Source organism: Colletotrichum godetiae (assembly GCF_030913485.1).
Source record: "Colletotrichum godetiae strain CBS 193.32 chromosome Unknown BDP55scaffold_44, whole genome shotgun sequence".
Classification (NCBI taxonomy): Eukaryota; Fungi; Ascomycota; class Sordariomycetes; order Glomerellales; family Glomerellaceae; genus Colletotrichum; species Colletotrichum godetiae.
In genome coordinates this window covers 173,644-190,658 of record NW_026851292.1, presented here as the reverse complement: position 1 = coordinate 190,658, position 17,015 = coordinate 173,644, and the positions used below count along the sequence as shown (strand labels likewise).

The following is a 17,015-nucleotide window of genomic DNA, read 5'->3' as shown; positions in this document are numbered from 1 at the left end:
TGGTTACTCCCGGGAGCAATGCGAAAACAATTAGTCTGAATCCTTCAAAGTTGACGAGGAACATGTCCCAAAACCCGTCAGACGACTTGCTTTCGTAAACATGGCCGAGGTCATCAACTCCGTCGTCCGGCTTACACCGGAGACTACCGATAAGATGTCACTGAAGAGCATTATGTGGCTTCGGGTATGGGGCGGTGGGGTGCCGGCAGGCCGTCATGTTGCCGAAAGGTGGATCGGAAGCAAGGAGGGGCTATCAGTCGGGCATGAACCGTCTCCAACCGCCAGGGTCGGAGGTTTCCGAGTGATGGCGACATTTGTGTTGTGCTTATCCGCTACCTCCATCAACTGACAACTCATGCGGAGTAACCGCCATTCGGTATCCCACTGCTGACTGACTCAACGATTTCATTCCACGAAAGGCACCAAGCGAGAGACAATCTCGTATGTTAGGTTGATAAGAAGACGCAGCTGTGCAAGAGCAAGGACACCTCCCGTTGACGGCATATCACAGTTGGGAGCAAAAACCGCATCGCCCACCATGTCAACTACCACAACAATCACAGCATCCGCACCCGCACCCGCACCACCGGCACCGACGCCGACGTCGCTCGGTTCGGCGCTGGACTCGGGCAAGGCGGGTAGCGGCAAGGTCAAGCGCCTACACCAAATCCCGGTTCCTGAATCCAAAGAAGCCGCCCAGAAATGGCAGCTGGAGCAGATGGCAGCCGCGTTTCGCATCTTTGCAAAGTTGGGCTTCTCTGATGGCAGCAGTGGGCACATCAGCCTGCGAGGTATGCATTCTTCCCTTTGTGCTTTCAACGCAACATACATTGAAGCAGCACATGCGAGGGACCGCGCTAAGAGCTCCTGCAAGATCCTATCAGGCCGGACACGTTCTGGATCAACCCGTATGGAGTGCACTTTGGTGTGTTAAAGGTGTCGGACATGGTCCACATTGATGAGGACGGCAACCGTATCGGCGGTGCCGATAAGCCGGTTAATACCGCGGGCTTCACCATTCACTCCGTTCTCCACAAGAGGAGGCCGGATATCAATGCTGCCTGCCACATGCACAGCCCGTATGGCCGGGCGTGGAGCACCTTCGGACGTCCAATCGACATGCTTAACCAAGGTTGGTCACAGCCCAGTAAACCAGTCGTGTAGTGATTCTACTCTATAATACTAACCATACCATTGAAAAGACTCGTGCATGTTCTACAACGACCTCTCAGTTTATGAGGGGTTCGGCGGCGTCGTACTTGCAAAAGAAGAGGGCGAGCACATTGCCGACGCCCTCGGTCTCATCAACAAGAATATCATCCTTCAGAATCATGGACTGCTCACCGCCGGCGGGACTGTGGCCGAGGCAGCTGCCTTCTTCATCGCCCTCGAGCGTTGCTGCCAGTCTCAGTTCCTCGTTGAGCAGGCTGTTGCTCCTGGAACCAATGGTGCTGCCGGTGGATTGAAGAAGACGTTTGTCGGCGAGGAGGAAGCACAGTACACAAAGGATGGCACTGGTACACCTGAAGTCATGTACATGCAGTTTGTGCCAGAGTATCAGTTGATTCTGAAGGAATCAGGAGGTGACTTTTTGTTATGAGACTGTTTAGGTGGATTTGTCTTAAAACAATGAAAGAGAAGCAAAGTCCTTCCCATCAGCTTTCTCAACGGGACGGTGATTGCTGCATGACTGTTCATCATCCTCCCTATTCCCGTTCCCAGCGCCTCAAGGTCCTCAGCCACAGCTGAACTGCCAAGACAGCGGCTGAATAGTAGGAATCAACTACACCCCCCGGGAGTGACCGTTGTCTTACACTCTCACACCTCCTGCAAACGGGACAGGCTTGGATACGTAGTGCGCAGCCTGAAATCAGCCGCAAATGAGACAAGATTGCTATGCGGATGTATGGATTTCGAATGAATCTCATCGGAAAGGAATGCAGCGTCGCGTTGGACACATCCGCCCTCCGAACATTGAACCTAGAGAGGACAATGTCTCGAAGACTATTCTGCATACGCACGCTGCTCCCTCAAGCCGGTCAGATATATCGGTTGTGGCTAGCTGACGCGGTGAAGATCTTGCCAACTTCGTTGATATCGGCATGGTGGCGGCGGCGAGAAATGTGATATAAATCAGGCCACTTGGCCAAGGTTGAAAGCAGCTATGACTGCCAATTTTCGATTGTGCAACTACAGTGTGTACTTCGGACTGTGGATAGCTGAACTGAAGGTTCGAATGCCCCCCAGCGGTGAATAGCTAGCGAACCGCATTCGTGCCTTGTAAGACCCCTCATCGTGCACGTGTCCTACTACAGGTAACAACTATGTCTTAAAGAAATCCTGAGGCTCCCTATAAAATCGTAATCATTAGAAAGACACATTGATCTGGAAGAACCCTCTCCAACCATCTACCCTCCGAATCACAATGCAATCACTTGCCCATCATAAACCCGAGTCAACATGCCGACCGCAGCGGTCATTGGCACAGACGCCAGGATGATGACTGCACTGACGAGCAACACCATAAGCGAGGCCGTCTCCAATGGTGTGTGGCTCCAGGTCCTTCAGAATTACTTTCTCCCGGACAAGTTCATCATCGCCCCGGAGCAGAACAACCAGACCGGCCGTGCCGACCTGATGGTCTTCGTCATGCACAACGACAAAAACGACAATCTCTGCTGGGACCCCATCTTCACCCTCGAGGGCAAAACGCCCGGCGATTCCATCAAGCAGACGTATATCGACCAGGCCAGCGGCTACATCTCGTCTCTGGCCTCTCATCACTCGTTCAAAGGCAGAAAGTTCGGGATGCTGGTTGCCGGGCAGGAGGTGGTCTTGTTAGTCAATAATGGGGGCGATAAATCGACGCAGTGGAATTGGGAGGATGCCAACACTGATGAGTATAAGTACAATCCAGGGTTAGTCAATGTCTGGGGAATTGGGGAGCAGGGGTACAAGGTCGAGAGCTTCTTAGCTGACTTTGCTCAAAAATTCCAATAATATAAACTAAGATCCAAAAGAATTCGGATTCCAGTCTACTTCCTCATGACAGCTACTAAACCCTCCGACGCTTGCTGTAAGTTACTAGAAACACGGTCACACTGTTGGTTTCGTTGGTATTCTAGTAGCACTAGAAATGACATACGATATACACGCGACAGGTATTCCACCTTAGAGATGCGCCGTAGACACAAATACACAAGCACGATCAACGCCACGAGGACCCAAAGTACCCAGTAGGACAGGATATCTTGTTGAAGTCAACAACTACTAGTTTACTAGGCTGTGCGGTTATTGTTGACAATAGCATTTTCAGGCTGAAATGAACTCGGATATCTATAGAAGCTTCGACGTTGACAGTAGTGCAAATGTTGCTAGCCACGCCAGTGAACCGGGGCTTGTCTTACTAATCCAGAGTAGAACCACTGTCCCATAGTATACACATCGTAGATGGGAATCTTCCCGTCCAGTGCTTTGTAGATTGCTTCCGAGAATGATGGCATATTGGTGCATTCGAGTACCAGGATTCTAATGTCAGGCCGACTAGCCACAAAGTCTCTTGCAACAGCGACGAGTTCTGCCTCAATATCTTCGTGGACGTACGGAGCACCCTTTCCGATTGTCCCTCTCAGATGTCCTTCTGCAGGTACACCACGGACGATGATTTTGGGAAGCGACTGCTCGGGCACAAAGTTCGTAAGGTGTTGCGAGCCTAATCTTGATTCATCGTAGGTCAGAATCCCAACGCTATTGCCCGGCGGAAGCAGAGGTAGGATGGAAGGCAGTTGAGCCAGCGATGATGTTGCGATTGGGATGGGCAATCTTGCGGCAAGTCTGTTTCAATCACAAATCAGTCTTCGGCTTCCTCCTTGGAGTTGAGTTGGCGGCAAATGAAGTCGGCATTTTACTCACTCGGCCTGGGCTAGTGCTAGGAAACCGCAACTAGTGATGATACCCACGCAGCCTCTAGCCGCTAGACGTAGACCGGCATCTACAAAACGGTCTGTGAATGCAGAGTCATAACTTGAAGAGGTGACGACTTGTGAAACTTTTGATCCCTCTGCCATTTCACGGATGAGAGGAAACGGCCAGGTCCGATCATTGTAGGGATCGCCTGGTGGTCGGTGAATATTGACTTCTATGGCAATGAAACCAAGCGGTGGGAGACTTTGTATAGCTTCAGCCATGTTGAAGTATAATCTTACTACTCGTTTAATTCAAGAGGTTGACGAGCTATTCGGATAGTTCTCGCTCTATTAACAGCACTGCTCCCTTTAAGCGTTTGCCGCGTCTGAAACTGCCGTGGAAGGCTCCTGAGTTGCCGATGCTCGTCAAGATTCTGTCTGCAACCACACGGGCAAGGGCGATAAGACTTGATTTACTCTGTACCTAAGGAGGATCTCTGATATGCTCTTCAATCGATTAGCCGCACAATCGCCCAATTGCAAATGCTTCAGAGTTACCCCGCAGTTCGTATGTAAACTGATCACCGAAGGGGAGGAAATTGTTAGGACAAACGTCTAAGGTCCCCCCCGGAATCGGATCCTCCCGAGTGGGGTCCCCTGCCGCTCGGGAGAATCCGACCTCCCCAGAAACCCCCTCCGTGATTCGGATCCGCACCGGAAAAAAGCCGGGAGTAATAGTTGAGTTGATTTGTCGGCGGGGTTTGATAGCTGAGGAATTTCTGTTTGTCACTGACGGGCAATAACTCCGGTAATTGTGGGATAATGCGGGCAATTTCCAATGTTCATTCAAAAGCAGCCAGCGGCATTGCGGCTAAATGACATGGCTTCTTCGGTCAACTGCTTGTCTGACACGCTGCGTATTTCTTTCTCCTGGAATCTATAGACTCCACGATTGCTCTACTATACCCAACAACTTGCTGTCTTACCGCAACTATTACTCTGCTGTTGGGAGGAAAACGTTATCTAAAATCATGGCGCCATCACGGACAGATGACTTGGGCTCAAGAAAGCCTCGTGTCGTAGCACTCGGCACCCCAAAATATGTCGCCGACGATTATCTCGCTGACTTCAAGACTGAGTTTAACTACTCTGTTCTCGAAGCCACAGACCGCGCGGAAACGATAGCCATGCTGCCGGAGGATATCGAGAAGAACGGACCCATCGATGCGTTCATCATCCGCATGGGCACGCCGCCGTACGAGCCTTTCGATCAGGGTCTCCTGAGCGCACTGGCGCCGAATTGCAAAATCATCACGTCCGCCAGCGCTGGATACAACGAGTTTGACGTGGAGTGGATGGCCTCGGAGGGCATTTGGTTCTGCAACACGGTCGACGCTGTGGCTGAAGCGACGGCGGATATGGCCTTGTTCCTGACGCTGGCTGTTCTGCGCAACACAAGCAATGCCGAGAAGAGCGCAAAGGCCGGCACGTGGAGAGCGGTTTCGGGGCTCGTCCCTGGGAGAGATCCATCCGGCTTGACTTTGGGCATCGTCGGGATGGGGGCCATTGGCAAGGTACGTTCAGGTCTGGTTCAAGTCAATCATGTTGACGTTGCATGGCAAGGTGAACAAGCTAACGTCGTGACCGCGCAGTACCTCGCAAAGAAAGCAGCCGTCTTCAACCTCAAGATCAGATACCACAACCGCCACCAGCTTCCCGCGGAAGAGGAGTCAAAGTATAATGCGGTATACTCTCCAACACTGGAGGATCTGCTTGGGAAGTCCGACATCGTGTCACTCAACTGCCCGCTCAACGACAAAACGACTGGCCTGATCGGCCCCGCGGAGTTCGCAGCGATGAAAGACGGTGTCTTTATCGTTAACACTGCCCGCGGACCAGTCATTAATGAGGTGGCTCTCAAGGATGCCCTCGAGTCTGGAAAGGTGGCGCGCGCTGGTCTCGACGTCTTCTGTGACGAGCCCAAGCCTGACATGGCTTTGGTGCAGCACGACAACGTTATTGCGCAACCTCATCTTGGTGGTCTCACAGATATGGCTTTTCAGAAGGCCGAGAGGGAATGTTTTGAGAATATCCGAGCTTTGTTCAAGAGTGGGAAGCCGAATTCTCCTGTCATCGACATTCACGAAAGGAAAGCAAAGGCTTTGGCCAAGTGAGCGCGTAGTTTTGGTGGGAAGTTTTACCTTGAGAAAGGCTAGGGGCTGAAGGAAATCATCTACTAGTATAAAGCATTAGCATTATACATGTACACTTGGAACACATCTGCGTCGACTCAACAATGCTTCAAACAGTTGTAATACCATAAGCTTACTTCAAAACTCCATGAGGTGACAACAGCCATGATTTTACATCTCAGCTAACTGAAGCTCAGAAAGAGGCATATTAACTCGCAACTTATCCTGTTTTCTCGAGCTTAGTATGATTAGTGCATTTTTCAAATCCTGCGCCTATTTAAGTAGCTACTCAAGCCAGGACACGTAGGAGCATGCTCATTGGGAAAAAGGGATATGAACAATGTTCCTCTCAAGTGTCAACCGATTTTCGACGAGATGAAGACGAAAATTGCACGAACGAAACACGTAAAAGCCGCCTGGCTTTTTCGGAATCGAGGACAACAATTCAAACATTGCTTTATCAATTGAAGCCTAGGTACCTCAATGTAAGATCTAGTCACTGTTATGGGCTTAGCGGCCGCCTATGAAATGCGACAACGGCTTGCTCAAGCCCGATCTCCCCGTTCCTTCAAGCCTGCCTCTATTTATGCGTCTGATCGAACCTTCTGGCTGACTGCACGCGCGCCGTTCTTCTCAATACTGGATTCGGGCTCGCTGTTCTGATCGCTTCTGCATGTGAATCGACGTTAGCTTCCGGCTTTGCACTCAAGCTTTACGAAGTTGGGGAACTAACACTGACTCCTGTGCTTCAATGATTGCATCCTGCTCTCGAGCTTGCTGCTTTAGTTGTTTGGCTCTGCGGCTGACGTTCCACCAAGGCCCTTTGAAGAGCTCGTCCAGTTGCTCCAAGCTCTGCAGAGATGTTTCAGGTACAACGCAGTAGACGTAGATCAACGAGAGGAAACACCATCCTGCAAAGAAAATGAAGGCACCCCAGTTGTGAGTCTGACTGAGCAGTGAGGGCATGCCCTTGTTGACTCCGAAGAAGAACAGCCAGTGAAAGAATTGTGCAAAAGCGCTGCCGAAAGAGCGGAGGTGGTTGGGCCATAGCTCAGCACCAAAGACATAAGGCAAGACGAGGAGGCCTGTAGAAGTATTAGAAAGTTGCTTCATTTGACCTGACATACATCTTCAGTCTACTCACCGACGGCGTATCCGAATCCGTGAATGAAGACAGCGGCGATAGCAGCTTCGCTAGATCCCGGTGCAACGTTGCCCTCCTGGCGGTACTTGATAAAGATACCGATGTACAAATCAGAGATCATCTGGATAGTGATACCAGTGAACAGACTGCGACGGCGACCGAGGGCATCGATGAAGAAGAAACTGGCAATCAGAGTGAAGAAGAACTTGGCCATGCTATACATGCCGCTGAGGAACAAGCTTCGAGCAGTACCGCCACCAAGTCCGAGCATGCTCAAAATAGGAACGAGGTAGGATGTGACGCTGTTTGCTCCAGAAAGTTGAGCGAGAGCGTACGATAGAACGGCTTGCTGCACACGACGCAAATTGGAGGGGACCAGGAAGGCATCTTTCACCAAGACGATAAAGCCGGGGCTGCGTCCGAATTTCTCCTCCTCTTTGGCGATCTGGTCCTTGATGTCTTCGATCTCAGTCGCCACGCGGGGGTGATCAACTGGCAGCCCTCGGAGAGCCGTCAAATTTCGGATGCCCTCATCGTCCCGTCTAGCAATGAACAGCCAGCGAGGACTTTCGTAAAGTAGGAAGCTTGCCGCGATGAGGATGGCCATGACGATAGTCGGAGAGAAGAAGACAATCTGATACTGAAGTCTGCCGACGGCGACATGAATGAAGCAGGCGTAGACGATGAAGACCGATACAGTCAAGGAAAGCAGCATGGCAACGCTGAACCATACTGCCAGGAGACCACGAATCTCGGTAGGGGCAATCTCGACGATGCTGACAGGTCCAGTGACTGTTAGGGCACCGATACCCATGCCTGAGACGATACGAGCAAAGTAAAGGGCGCCGATATTACCCATCGACACAGTCGCAATGATTTGTCCGATGATCCAGATGGTCATATAGAAGCGATAAGACCACATGCGTCCAATGCGGTCATTGAGAAAGAATGACAGGCCGGCACCGATGCCAGCGCCAATATAGACGAAAGAGATGAAGTTGGAGACTTGAGTTGGGTTCGTGGCCGAGGTAATTCCGAAGTCCTTCTGGAACCCGGGAAGGGACGGCACCACCGAGGACGAGCCTTGGTCCCATGCTACAGTGTCGAGGTTAGCCGGCGTACCTCGTAGGTGGCAACGATGATGGATGAGGTCTTCTTACTGATGGGAATGCCGCTCGTGGCATAGAGAGCGGCGGTGAGCAAAAGCTTTCGGTTCGAGATCAGTTCTCGAGGCGACTCCCTTATTGCTGAGATGTACTTGGCGAAGGTCGACTCGGTGAAGACTTGCTTGACACCCATCTTACCGAGGACGACGCGGTGTTCTTCTTGAGTTCAAGTAATGGACCGGCGATTCGGCACTCGTCTGCACAATTGGCACGACAACCTTGTCGGGATCGTGGTGAGCAGACCAAATCTTTAGCAGCAAGCGAGAGTTTAGATGAACCAAAGGAGTTGCGCGTTGCGTCGTTGAGTCCTGCAAAGTATCATCGGACAGGGAGGAGTCCCAATGGATATCTATAAGTCAATCCGATTGCATGTCTGTTGGCTCGGTATGCATCAGCTGGACGTTATCAGAGCCAAGATGCGAGAAAGAGACGTCTGTTCTGGCTCAACCCCTCCCCTGCCTCGAGCATGCCTCACTTGCTGACCAAGGAGTCCCAATCAGCAGGGTCGTGGTCCCTGCAAGCTCAAGATCCGGGGTAAACCACACTGCGCGGGGGTTTCCAGTCCGTTTGTCAACCTGACCCGATGGCTCATCGTCAAGAAGTGCTCTGAGATAGGATTCTTCCTCGACCCCCCTAGCGCAACCCGTATCGGGCTAAGGTAGGTTGACAGTCGCAGGTCCTGATGGGAGTTGCACTAGCTTGCCAACCACAATCCTGGACCATTATCCGGGACAATCCGAGCAAGGGTGTCCATGTCTGCGGCACTCTGCGAAATGACGAGAGCGGGGTCACCGAGCCATGCAAACTAGGAGGTTATCAGCTGCCGGGACCGGACCAAAGACCGCGCGGCGGGGGAAGGGCCCATGGGACTGCCGGTGGGAACGGGCTCCGTTGAAAGAGAATGTATCTTTGATAGCGACGGCAACCGGGGCAGACAATTGTCTGATTGGCTTGGTTGCACAATTACTGATATGTAACGGCTTCTTGTCCCATCCGTACTCCTACCGGATCACCAATCATTGCCAACCTGATTTCATTCACATCTGTCACAAGGCTCTAACAAATTGTGACGCATTTGTTGACTCGCTCAGTTAAGGCTGTTGCTCAACGATCCAGGCGCCGTAGCGACTTTAGCTCCCCGCACTTTCTTCTAGCCCCGACCCGGCCGGCAGCGTTGCCACGGCGTTTGCCGAAACATCATACCATCCGACCTATCGGCACCCGACTAGTTTGCTCGATCCAAGAGAAAAAGGCCGTTAAACGCCGTTCCACAGAGCTGGTGTTCCCATCTTTTACTTGTCGGCCTCGTTGCATAAAGTTTAACGGCACGCTACCGAAGCACACACGATCATTTCGGACTCCTCTCCGAAACCTGGCCAGAGCTTCTGGAACATCTTGAGGCTAAAACTCCCGAGAACGCTGCATTCTTCTTCAGCTCTGTTCAGCCATACATGTAGTAGCGCGGCCCGAAACCATGGCACGCTCACCTAGCAAGGAAGATGCGGTCATCATCGTCGGGGCCGGCATCTTTGGCCTTAGCACCGCAGTGCACTTGTCTCGCCGGGGATACAAGAACGTCACCGTTTATGACAAACAGCCTTACCACGAAAGTCTGTATTCGTATTTTAAAGGCGCCGATGGAGCACCTGCAGGTAACAAACCTTATCATTGTTAGTGTAGTTGGCACAATGCTAACGTACGTTCCAGACATGAACAAAATCATCAGATCTGCTTATGGCGCACAAACAGAGTACCAGGGCTTGACCATTGAGGCGCTAGAGGGCTGGACCGCTTGGAACAAGGAGCTGGCAAGTGGGAAGACAGTCCCACCGGGCCTAACCACCGACGATCGCGTATTTGTCAATAACGGCAACCTGTCACTTTCAGACTCGGCATCTCTACCCCAATTCGAGCAGGACACCGTGGACAACATGGAAGCAGCAGGGCATCGGAACACTCAGCTAATCACCATTGACGAGCAACATCAGAAAATTGCTGCTGAAAAAGGATGGTCTTTTGGGATGGACCCGTTCCGCCGTTTGCAAAGAGGTCTCAACGCGGCCGGTGTCCTTGACACGACGGGAGGTATGGCCGTGGCTGACAAGGCCTGCCGGTTTGCGTTGCATAAGGCGGCAAGCCAAGGCGTCAAGTTTGTATTAGACCCGCAAGCTGGTGCTCTTGTCTCGCTGATCTACGAGGGTAAGAAGGTTATCGGGATCAAGACCCGCGACGGCAGGGCACACCACGCCAAGCTGACTATACTGGCGTGTGGTGGCTGGACACCATCTTTGCTCCCAGCCCTGGATGGCCTATGTGAGACGACCGCGGGCTCGGTCGTGTTACTCAAGATCCCGCGCGAATCGCCGTTATTTACTCGTTTCGCACCTGAGAACTTCCCAACATTCACATACAAGGTGAGGGACGGCGCTGAGGGTGGTCTATACGGATTCCCGAGGGATGAGAATGGCTGGTTGAAGATCGGCTATCGCGGTACAAAGTACACAAACCCCGTCACGCAAGCTGATGGCAAGGAACGCAGCGTACCCGTAACGCGGTGGTCGACTGCGTCGGCGCCTGGCGATCCTAACGAAGCCACTAATGAGCGCCTAACGACGATTCCCCAGCAAGCTTTGAAAGTCTTGCGCTCCTTCTTGGCAGAGAATCTCCCGGAGCTAGGCGCCGAGGGCATCGATATTTCTCTTACCAGAGTGTGTTGGTATACGGACAGCTATGATAATCACTTTGTCATTGACCACGTTCCCGAGACCGAGGAGTCACTTATGGTTGCGACTGGTGGTAGCGGACACGCGTTCAAATATCTTCCGAACATCGGCAATTGGGTTGTAGATGCATTGGAAAAGAAGGGGCAAGACCAGATCCCGCCGAAGCTTTGGAAGTGGAGACAGATTGGGAAGCAAGAAAACCCGTATAATGTCTTAATGGAGGGAAGCAGTGGCCCGACAGCTCTCGGCAATGTGCCTTTGGCGGCCCAGATTGAGATAGCTGGTGATGTAAAACCTAGATTGTGAGAGGCTAGATCTCAACATATCTGAGCTACAGTTGCAAGGGGCATCGACCTTTGTATGATACAAATGTACCAGTACCAATTCCACGGGATTCTCTCAATGATTTCGACTTCGATTCAGTCCTGACATACTTAGGTAGATGGTCAGTTGGCTGTAGAACGGTAGTTGTTCAGGTTCGTGCGACTCTCAGCCGAAGTTCGGATAACATGACCGTAGCGTCGGGGTTGCTCGCCGACTAGTTGCCAAGAACACACTATCGTCCTAGTTCACTTACCACATGCCATGGTCTGCTGAAAGAAAGTTTGGATCGGGCCCCTTCGGGCTGTCTGCCGTGCATCAGCTATCCTAAACAACTTCGATCATGCCTGATTTAGAATTCGTCAAACGTTACTTCAAAATGGCTGCATCTAGACGTCGCAAGGGACACGTTGCCTTGGTATGAACTTCACTCAAGGTTCTTATCTTCCATTTTCTGCAAATTGGCAAATGTCTCGGAAATAATCAAAAATAACCCATGTTCGCGTAAGGATTTATCAAAGGATGAAATGTAGCCTCAACAGTTGTGACCTAGCATCATCTTAGCTCCTCTTCATCGACCTCCATCGACGCCGGTGCTGGTGACTTCCGTTGATATTCCTCCAAACTCTGGTTATGCGCATGTTGCGAGCTCAGCTTCTCCACTCGCTCGGGGTCTTTGAGAATAAAGCGGCAGACGAATTGCCAGATATTCGGGATGCAAGTCGTAAAAATGCCTACGTCGAGCTCCACGTCGGACCAAACGGCGACGGGCATTGTATCAACTAGAAACGGTCAGTCCGTCAGTATTCTCGAGCGCCGCGGCAGCAGCACTTGTGGCTGGTTTCACTTACCAGTTGGATTGGTCGATGCGGAAGTGTACTTCAAAATCGCCTTCAGCCGTATGCCGCTGGCTATTGTGAGGCTGATAGTAAAAAGGTTCAGTCGTAGGTCAGGGAACTACAGTGTGTGAAGTGCGATGAAAGGGTTCCGAGACAGTACTCACAATAAACCGAGACTGAACATGGACATCACCGTCCATTTCTTCCGGCGTTTCATGTTCAAAGCGAGCACCTGCGATGCCGGCAACATGAGCATCCAGGCGTCTAGTACGATGTTGACCGCTCCATGGACCACTCCAAGTGGTAGCACTGGTACGCAGTGACCTTTCTCTTCCCCGGTCCAGTATTTCCATACTATGCCAACAGGTTGGCACTGGAAGGCCACTAGTAACACGGAACCCATCCCGAGACCCACGGTGACGGCTTGCGTTGCCCACAAGACCCGGCGGAAGTTCTTGCCAGGGAAGACTCGGAGAAACATGAACAGTATAGAGCATTTGATCAACGTCAGTGTGAATGTGTATATCAACTGCCCAATGTAAAAAGTCTGGAGCTAGTTAGCATCAAGGTATCGCCTCAGAATTCCCTGTCCTCGGAAGTAACGTCATTACCAAGAAGTAGAGATCAATTTGGTCAAAGGTGAGACTCCAGATATCTCGCCCAGCGCCGTTCAGTTCAGCTGTAAGGTTAGGCATTAGCTGTCAAAGACTACATGTATATATGGAAAGGAATGTTCACACCAATATGATTGACAGGTATGAAACCTATCATCAAGACCTTGGTTCACGAGTTAGAATTTTCTCCATCTACTCGTCCACTTCAGCGGCATAACTCACATATGCTAGTACGATAGTACTATCATCAAGTCCCCATGATGATATCCGAGCTATCTTCACTACCAAGCGTAGGATAATGGCGATAGTGGCAAGTGTGAAGAATAGAACTAGGCGAACGATCTTGACCGCGGCGAAGTCGTCTTCTACCGGGAATCCGCATTCCGTTTGCGTGATATTCTTCGTGACTAGACGTAAGATCAGCAATCAGCCTTTTAGTACACTCGATACGTGGTTTGATGTACTAACTCAGGGCATTTTTGACCGAACAATTTGCTCTAATGCATGTCTCTACGAGATTGATGTATGAAGTGTCCTCGCAGAGGCATGTCTGATCGCCCGAAGCGCATGCTGACTTGGGAATCGCGTCCAGTAGGCAGGGTACCTGTAGGATGTTAACGAAAAATGTCTCAAAGAGCACATGGGGCCAATGTACTCACAGCGCATGGTGGGATATCGCCCAGATCGGATGCTGTTGTGAGTTGGCCGAGGCAGAGCAGAAGCAGGGGCGGCGCGAGCCGTGCCCAAAGCATGACTGCGAAAGTGATAATGAATAGTTGCAGAAACGAGGAGTAATATCTTCGTCTTTCAGTGCGGCGCTCTTCTCAGCGTCTTTTGCCCTCTCAGCGCAGGCTTCAGTTTCAACTTTCAGGAGATCACCCGACTGGCAACAGTCTCGCGATCAATTTCTATTGTCGGCGATTTGGATGGTTTCGGTTTTGCACGAAACACAGAATAAGCTGAATGGAAAGGATAGGTAAGTGATAGGGACGATTCACAAGTACAAATCCTCCAGCCCGCTTAGATGAGCGGCGAAGTTGGCCTCGGGGCCGTGGCTGCACTGCGGCAGAGCTCTCATTGATTTGAGGTGGCTTGACTCCGCGCCGCTAACATTTCAAAGCCATTTGCGTCAATCTACATTTCAGTGGCGCTGAATGGAAACAAAGAATGCTTTCTATTCATTGTCCTCCAATTGCTGAAAGAAAGCTTGCCGCGACTACAGGTTGAAGCCGGTTTTGGCATAGACCGTCCAGCGTAAGGCCTCGGCGCCCTCGCCAGATCACTTCTCGATCTGCTAGATGGCTGGAATTTGAGCTTATCTGGATTACCATGGTGCCATGGCACTTAATGCTGTGGAATCATGCAAGCTGGTTGAAACCCTACATGCTTATTTGGCGCTTCCTCCTAACATCGGCCCGAGGTCGGTTCCGAGAAGGTGACTCTGGCACCATCACGCGGGCCGAAATAATCTCATAGGGCCCTCTAAGATTATGAAGCACTGTACCATTGAGTACATATAAATGACCACTCGTGAGGCACTCGACTCGTATATTTGTCTCGTTGTCCATTTTATTCCTGTCCCTGGCACCTGCTTCCAACTTTTTCACTTAAAGGTCGGCGTGCATAGCCCCGCGCAAGACATATATCATATAAGCAGTGTGCCAAGGAAGCGTGATTGACGAGACTGACTAAGACGGCCTACTTTAGCTATGGCTTGTAACATTCTTTTCCTTATTATCAGGGAAGTTGATCTCAGTATTTCAGAAAAATGTCTATCATCAAGTATCAGCGATCAACTCTCAAGAATCATTGCATATAACAACAGTAAATTATTCATTGTAACATAATGAGAACTAGATACGTCTCTTCTTGTTCGCGTTATTTCTGTTCCTTCCGTTCCTCGCATTGCCAGTGTTACCAGTATTACCAGTGTTGGCATTGTTGTTGTTGGTCGCGCCGCCTGCACCGGCCCCGCTCACACGCTCGCATCTCTCGCCACCATCGCCGTTGCCGCAGCGGAGGGGCAGCAAACAACAGCCATCAGGGTCTGCGAACTGTTCCAGACCGTTCGCGCCCTTGCCGAGGGACTGGCAGTCAGGTCCATCCGGGAAGCCGCATCTGAATTCGCAGTCATCGTTAGAAAGGTTGCTCATCGACATGGGGCTAGTTTGATCTGAGTTTAGTAAACTTACCCGTTCTGGGCGAGGACGCCGGCGGAAAAGAGAGTGATGATAATGGTTGAGAAGTGCATTGGTGTGGTGGTTTGACTGATGATTGTGAAATGGAAGACTTCTGCACAGCAGACTGGGGATTGTGATTACAAGATGTAAATAAGTACTTAGAAAGGATAAGGCGAATGCGGTCAATTGAGGTGGTTTGAATTGAGACAAGAACCATAAAGCAAGTAACTTCCATCTAGATTTATAGGAATTGAGTTGATCCTATTAACCATCAGCTCAGCTATGATCTACAAGGTCTCAGCTCCTAAACATCTTGGCTGAAGTCCTCAGCTGTTTTGCCAGGTAGTATCGCTTACTCCGAAAGGAGAGCTGGATAATACGGGGTAGTAAGTGAACCCACAGGGCAGACCCACCCGCGGAGTCCCTGCGAAACTCGGCTCTAAAAGCGAGCTTAATGAGCCTCGGGTTTTGATTCATGGGATGTGTCAGGCTTGGATAGAGCCAAGCCAGGTGCATGGTTCAAGCTTCAAAATTCGGTTCGTCGCGGAAGGACAAGACTGCGAAAAGCTTGGAGATCGCATGTATTTTCATGCAGGATGATCTTGACAGGAGGCTGAGATGAGTCTTTAGGATGCAGAGTGCCATTATTAGTACATGAAGCAACCTTGGACCACGCATTTGACTTGTGATAGTGTTCTTGGTAGGTTCTATCCATTGGCCAACGAAGTCATCATGTAGCGCAGTGTTGATAGTTATCATCTTTGACGAGAAAGATGCTGAGACGAGGGCTAGCCCAACTTCGGTGTCATCCGATTTCCTTGAATCTCCTCCTGTCATGCATTCTGACGTGGGCTGCCGTCTGAAGATGACCGATGAACCTCGCGCGTGCTTTCGTCAGTGCGTAGACTCTGTCTCAACTGATGGTAATGTGAACTGGGAATATGCCTTTAGCAGTCGACCCGAGGTCTAAGACAAACTCGCTGGTGTACATCACTCTTCGAAATTCATCGATCTTTGACAGGCCAAAACTTGACTACATCAAGATACAACGCGGGACATGCATTGTTTCTCACTCTCGACATCCTCGCTCAGTGAAGCACAAAGGTACCGCCGAAGGTAGCGTGACAATGTAGCCCAGCTCCTGTGTTTGGATCTATTCAGCTTGTCTTTTCTGGAGCCAGGCAAACGAATGACGGTCTAGGGATGTAACAAGCAGGCAGTGGATCTCTCATTCAAAGTAACCTAAGCCCTAATTCAGTTCCAGGCCCCTGGACGGGAGGGCTGATGTGAGGCGAGTGCGGGGTGGAAGCTTTCGAAACTCGTTCACTATCTGAGTGGATCTACCGCATCAACTCAGGGGTGCTGAGCCTACCGAGGATCGCGAGTATGTCGGGCATTCCCAGCCGGCCGATATCCAAGCCTACTCCTTATTGACAAGCTTAATTCGAGCATGGACACCTTGTCTACTTAGGCAAGGAAAGCATGCGCGATTACTCCGCGATGCCGGAGCGCATCAGGCGACCTCAGGCATGTGAGCAGAATCCAGACACTGCTACTATTTTAATTAGCTAAACTACCTAAATTGTGATGAGACAATCCGGGTTGTTCACTGAGTATGGATGCTTCGGGGCATTGAGACTAGCAATACCACATCTTATAGCTTGTTGTGGATAGCCTTTCCCCTTGTTTGGGATACCGGAGTTCCATGATGAAACAGAGCACCGGTGGGATGGGAGCACTCGTGGCTCATGCACCCTCGTTGAGAGTCGAGCTCCATCAGTCACAGTACAAGAGCCATTTTGGTGGGCCAGTTGACTACGACTCAAGATGGGAGCGGTCTCCGTCTTCAACTAGTCAGTCAGCATCTATGTCTTTACTTACCTAGTAGTCACTGAATGCATCGCTCTTCGTCACTTTCGCCAGTCTGCAGT

General features: G+C 50.9%; 9 protein-coding genes across 9 annotated transcripts; 4 read left to right on the top strand and 5 right to left on the bottom strand.

Moving 5' to 3' along the window:
- The first annotated feature begins 274 nt into the window (after positions 1-274).
- BDP55DRAFT_675246 (class II aldolase and Adducin domain-containing protein) lies at positions 275-1,973 on the top strand. The gene is made up of 3 exons (XM_060575729.1): positions 275-791; positions 875-1,132; positions 1,203-1,973. Exons 1-3 carry the CDS (start codon positions 539-541, stop codon positions 1,598-1,600), a joined length of 909 nt encoding a protein of 302 aa, XP_060425727.1. The 5' UTR covers positions 275-538; the 3' UTR covers positions 1,601-1,973.
- A 201-nt stretch (positions 1,974-2,174) lies between these two features.
- Positions 2,175-3,331, top strand: BDP55DRAFT_675245 (uncharacterized protein). Its single transcript, XM_060575728.1, has 2 exons — positions 2,175-3,076; positions 3,162-3,331. The coding sequence occupies exon 1, from the start codon at positions 2,461-2,463 to the stop codon at positions 2,998-3,000; it is 540 nt and encodes a 179-aa protein (XP_060425726.1). The 5' UTR covers positions 2,175-2,460; the 3' UTR covers positions 3,001-3,076; positions 3,162-3,331.
- BDP55DRAFT_617328 (uncharacterized protein) lies at positions 3,320-4,457 on the bottom strand. Its single transcript, XM_060571280.1, has 2 exons — positions 3,913-4,457; positions 3,320-3,834 (listed from the first exon to the last, which is right to left on the bottom strand). The coding sequence occupies exons 1-2, from the start codon at positions 4,185-4,187 to the stop codon at positions 3,375-3,377; spliced, it is 735 nt and encodes a 244-aa protein (XP_060425725.1). The 5' UTR covers positions 4,188-4,457; the 3' UTR covers positions 3,320-3,374.
- A 479-nt stretch (positions 4,458-4,936) lies between these two features.
- Positions 4,937-6,079, top strand: BDP55DRAFT_559831 (putative 2-hydroxyacid dehydrogenase; the record flags this gene model as incomplete). Its single annotated transcript, XM_060569938.1, has 2 exons — positions 4,937-5,479; positions 5,558-6,079. 2 exons carry the CDS (start codon positions 4,937-4,939, stop codon positions 6,077-6,079), a joined length of 1,065 nt encoding a protein of 354 aa, XP_060425724.1.
- Positions 6,080-6,681: 602 nt separating this feature from the next.
- BDP55DRAFT_732021 (putative sugar transporter) lies at positions 6,682-8,540 on the bottom strand (the record flags this gene model as incomplete). The annotated part of the gene is made up of 4 exons (XM_060579891.1): positions 6,682-6,766; positions 6,831-7,182; positions 7,242-8,336; positions 8,402-8,540. The coding sequence occupies 4 exons, from the start codon at positions 8,538-8,540 to the stop codon at positions 6,682-6,684; spliced, it is 1,671 nt and encodes a 556-aa protein (XP_060425723.1).
- Positions 8,541-9,610: 1,070 nt separating this feature from the next.
- BDP55DRAFT_675239 (uncharacterized protein) lies at positions 9,611-9,832 on the bottom strand (the record flags this gene model as incomplete). The annotated part of the gene is made up of 2 exons (XM_060575727.1): positions 9,611-9,765; positions 9,826-9,832. Coding segments are annotated over 2 exons (162 nt in total), but the record flags the coding sequence as incomplete, so codon positions are not given.
- A 49-nt stretch (positions 9,833-9,881) lies between these two features.
- BDP55DRAFT_559803 (FAD dependent oxidoreductase) lies at positions 9,882-11,436 on the top strand (the record flags this gene model as incomplete). Its single annotated transcript, XM_060569934.1, has 2 exons — positions 9,882-10,059; positions 10,115-11,436. 2 exons carry the CDS (start codon positions 9,882-9,884, stop codon positions 11,434-11,436), a joined length of 1,500 nt encoding a protein of 499 aa, XP_060425721.1.
- A 459-nt stretch (positions 11,437-11,895) lies between these two features.
- BDP55DRAFT_675237 (uncharacterized protein) lies at positions 11,896-13,918 on the bottom strand. The gene is made up of 8 exons (XM_060575726.1): positions 13,564-13,918; positions 13,373-13,508; positions 13,127-13,311; positions 13,031-13,067; positions 12,902-12,969; positions 12,455-12,837; positions 12,303-12,373; positions 11,896-12,233 (listed from the first exon to the last, which is right to left on the bottom strand). The coding sequence occupies exons 1-8, from the start codon at positions 13,654-13,656 to the stop codon at positions 12,007-12,009; spliced, it is 1,200 nt and encodes a 399-aa protein (XP_060425720.1). The 5' UTR covers positions 13,657-13,918; the 3' UTR covers positions 11,896-12,006.
- A 550-nt stretch (positions 13,919-14,468) lies between these two features.
- On the bottom strand, positions 14,469-15,155 carry BDP55DRAFT_771511 (uncharacterized protein; the record flags this gene model as incomplete). Its single annotated transcript, XM_060581109.1, has 2 exons — positions 14,469-15,022; positions 15,097-15,155. The coding sequence occupies 2 exons, from the start codon at positions 15,153-15,155 to the stop codon at positions 14,758-14,760; spliced, it is 324 nt and encodes a 107-aa protein (XP_060425719.1). The 3' UTR covers positions 14,469-14,757.
- Between the last annotated feature and the right edge of the window lie 1,860 nt (positions 15,156-17,015).

Coding starts and splice junctions, on each gene's coding strand:
- BDP55DRAFT_675246 (XM_060575729.1), top strand. CDS start 539: ATGTCAACTACCACAACAATCACAGCATCCGCACCCGCACCCGCACCA. Junction 792..874: donor TGGGCACATCAGCCTGCGAG/GTATGCATTCTT, acceptor AGCTCCTGCAAG/ATCCTATCAGGCCGGACACG. Junction 1,133..1,202: donor AATCGACATGCTTAACCAAG/GTTGGTCACAGC, acceptor ACCATTGAAAAG/ACTCGTGCATGTTCTACAAC.
- BDP55DRAFT_675245 (XM_060575728.1), top strand. CDS start 2,461: ATGCCGACCGCAGCGGTCATTGGCACAGACGCCAGGATGATGACTGCA.
- BDP55DRAFT_617328 (XM_060571280.1), bottom strand. CDS start 4,187: ATGGCTGAAGCTATACAAAGTCTCCCACCGCTTGGTTTCATTGCCATA. Junction 3,835..3,912: donor CTAGCACTAGCCCAGGCCGA/GTGAGTAAAATG, acceptor TGATTGAAACAG/ACTTGCCGCAAGATTGCCCA.
- BDP55DRAFT_675237 (XM_060575726.1), bottom strand. CDS start 13,656: ATGCTTTGGGCACGGCTCGCGCCGCCCCTGCTTCTGCTCTGCCTCGGC. Junction 13,068..13,126: donor GTACTATCGTACTAGCATAT/GTGAGTTATGCC, acceptor TCGTGAACCAAG/GTCTTGATGATAGGTTTCAT. Junction 12,234..12,302: donor CGCATCGACCAATCCAACTG/GTAAGTGAAACC, acceptor GACCGTTTCTAG/TTGATACAATGCCCGTCGCC.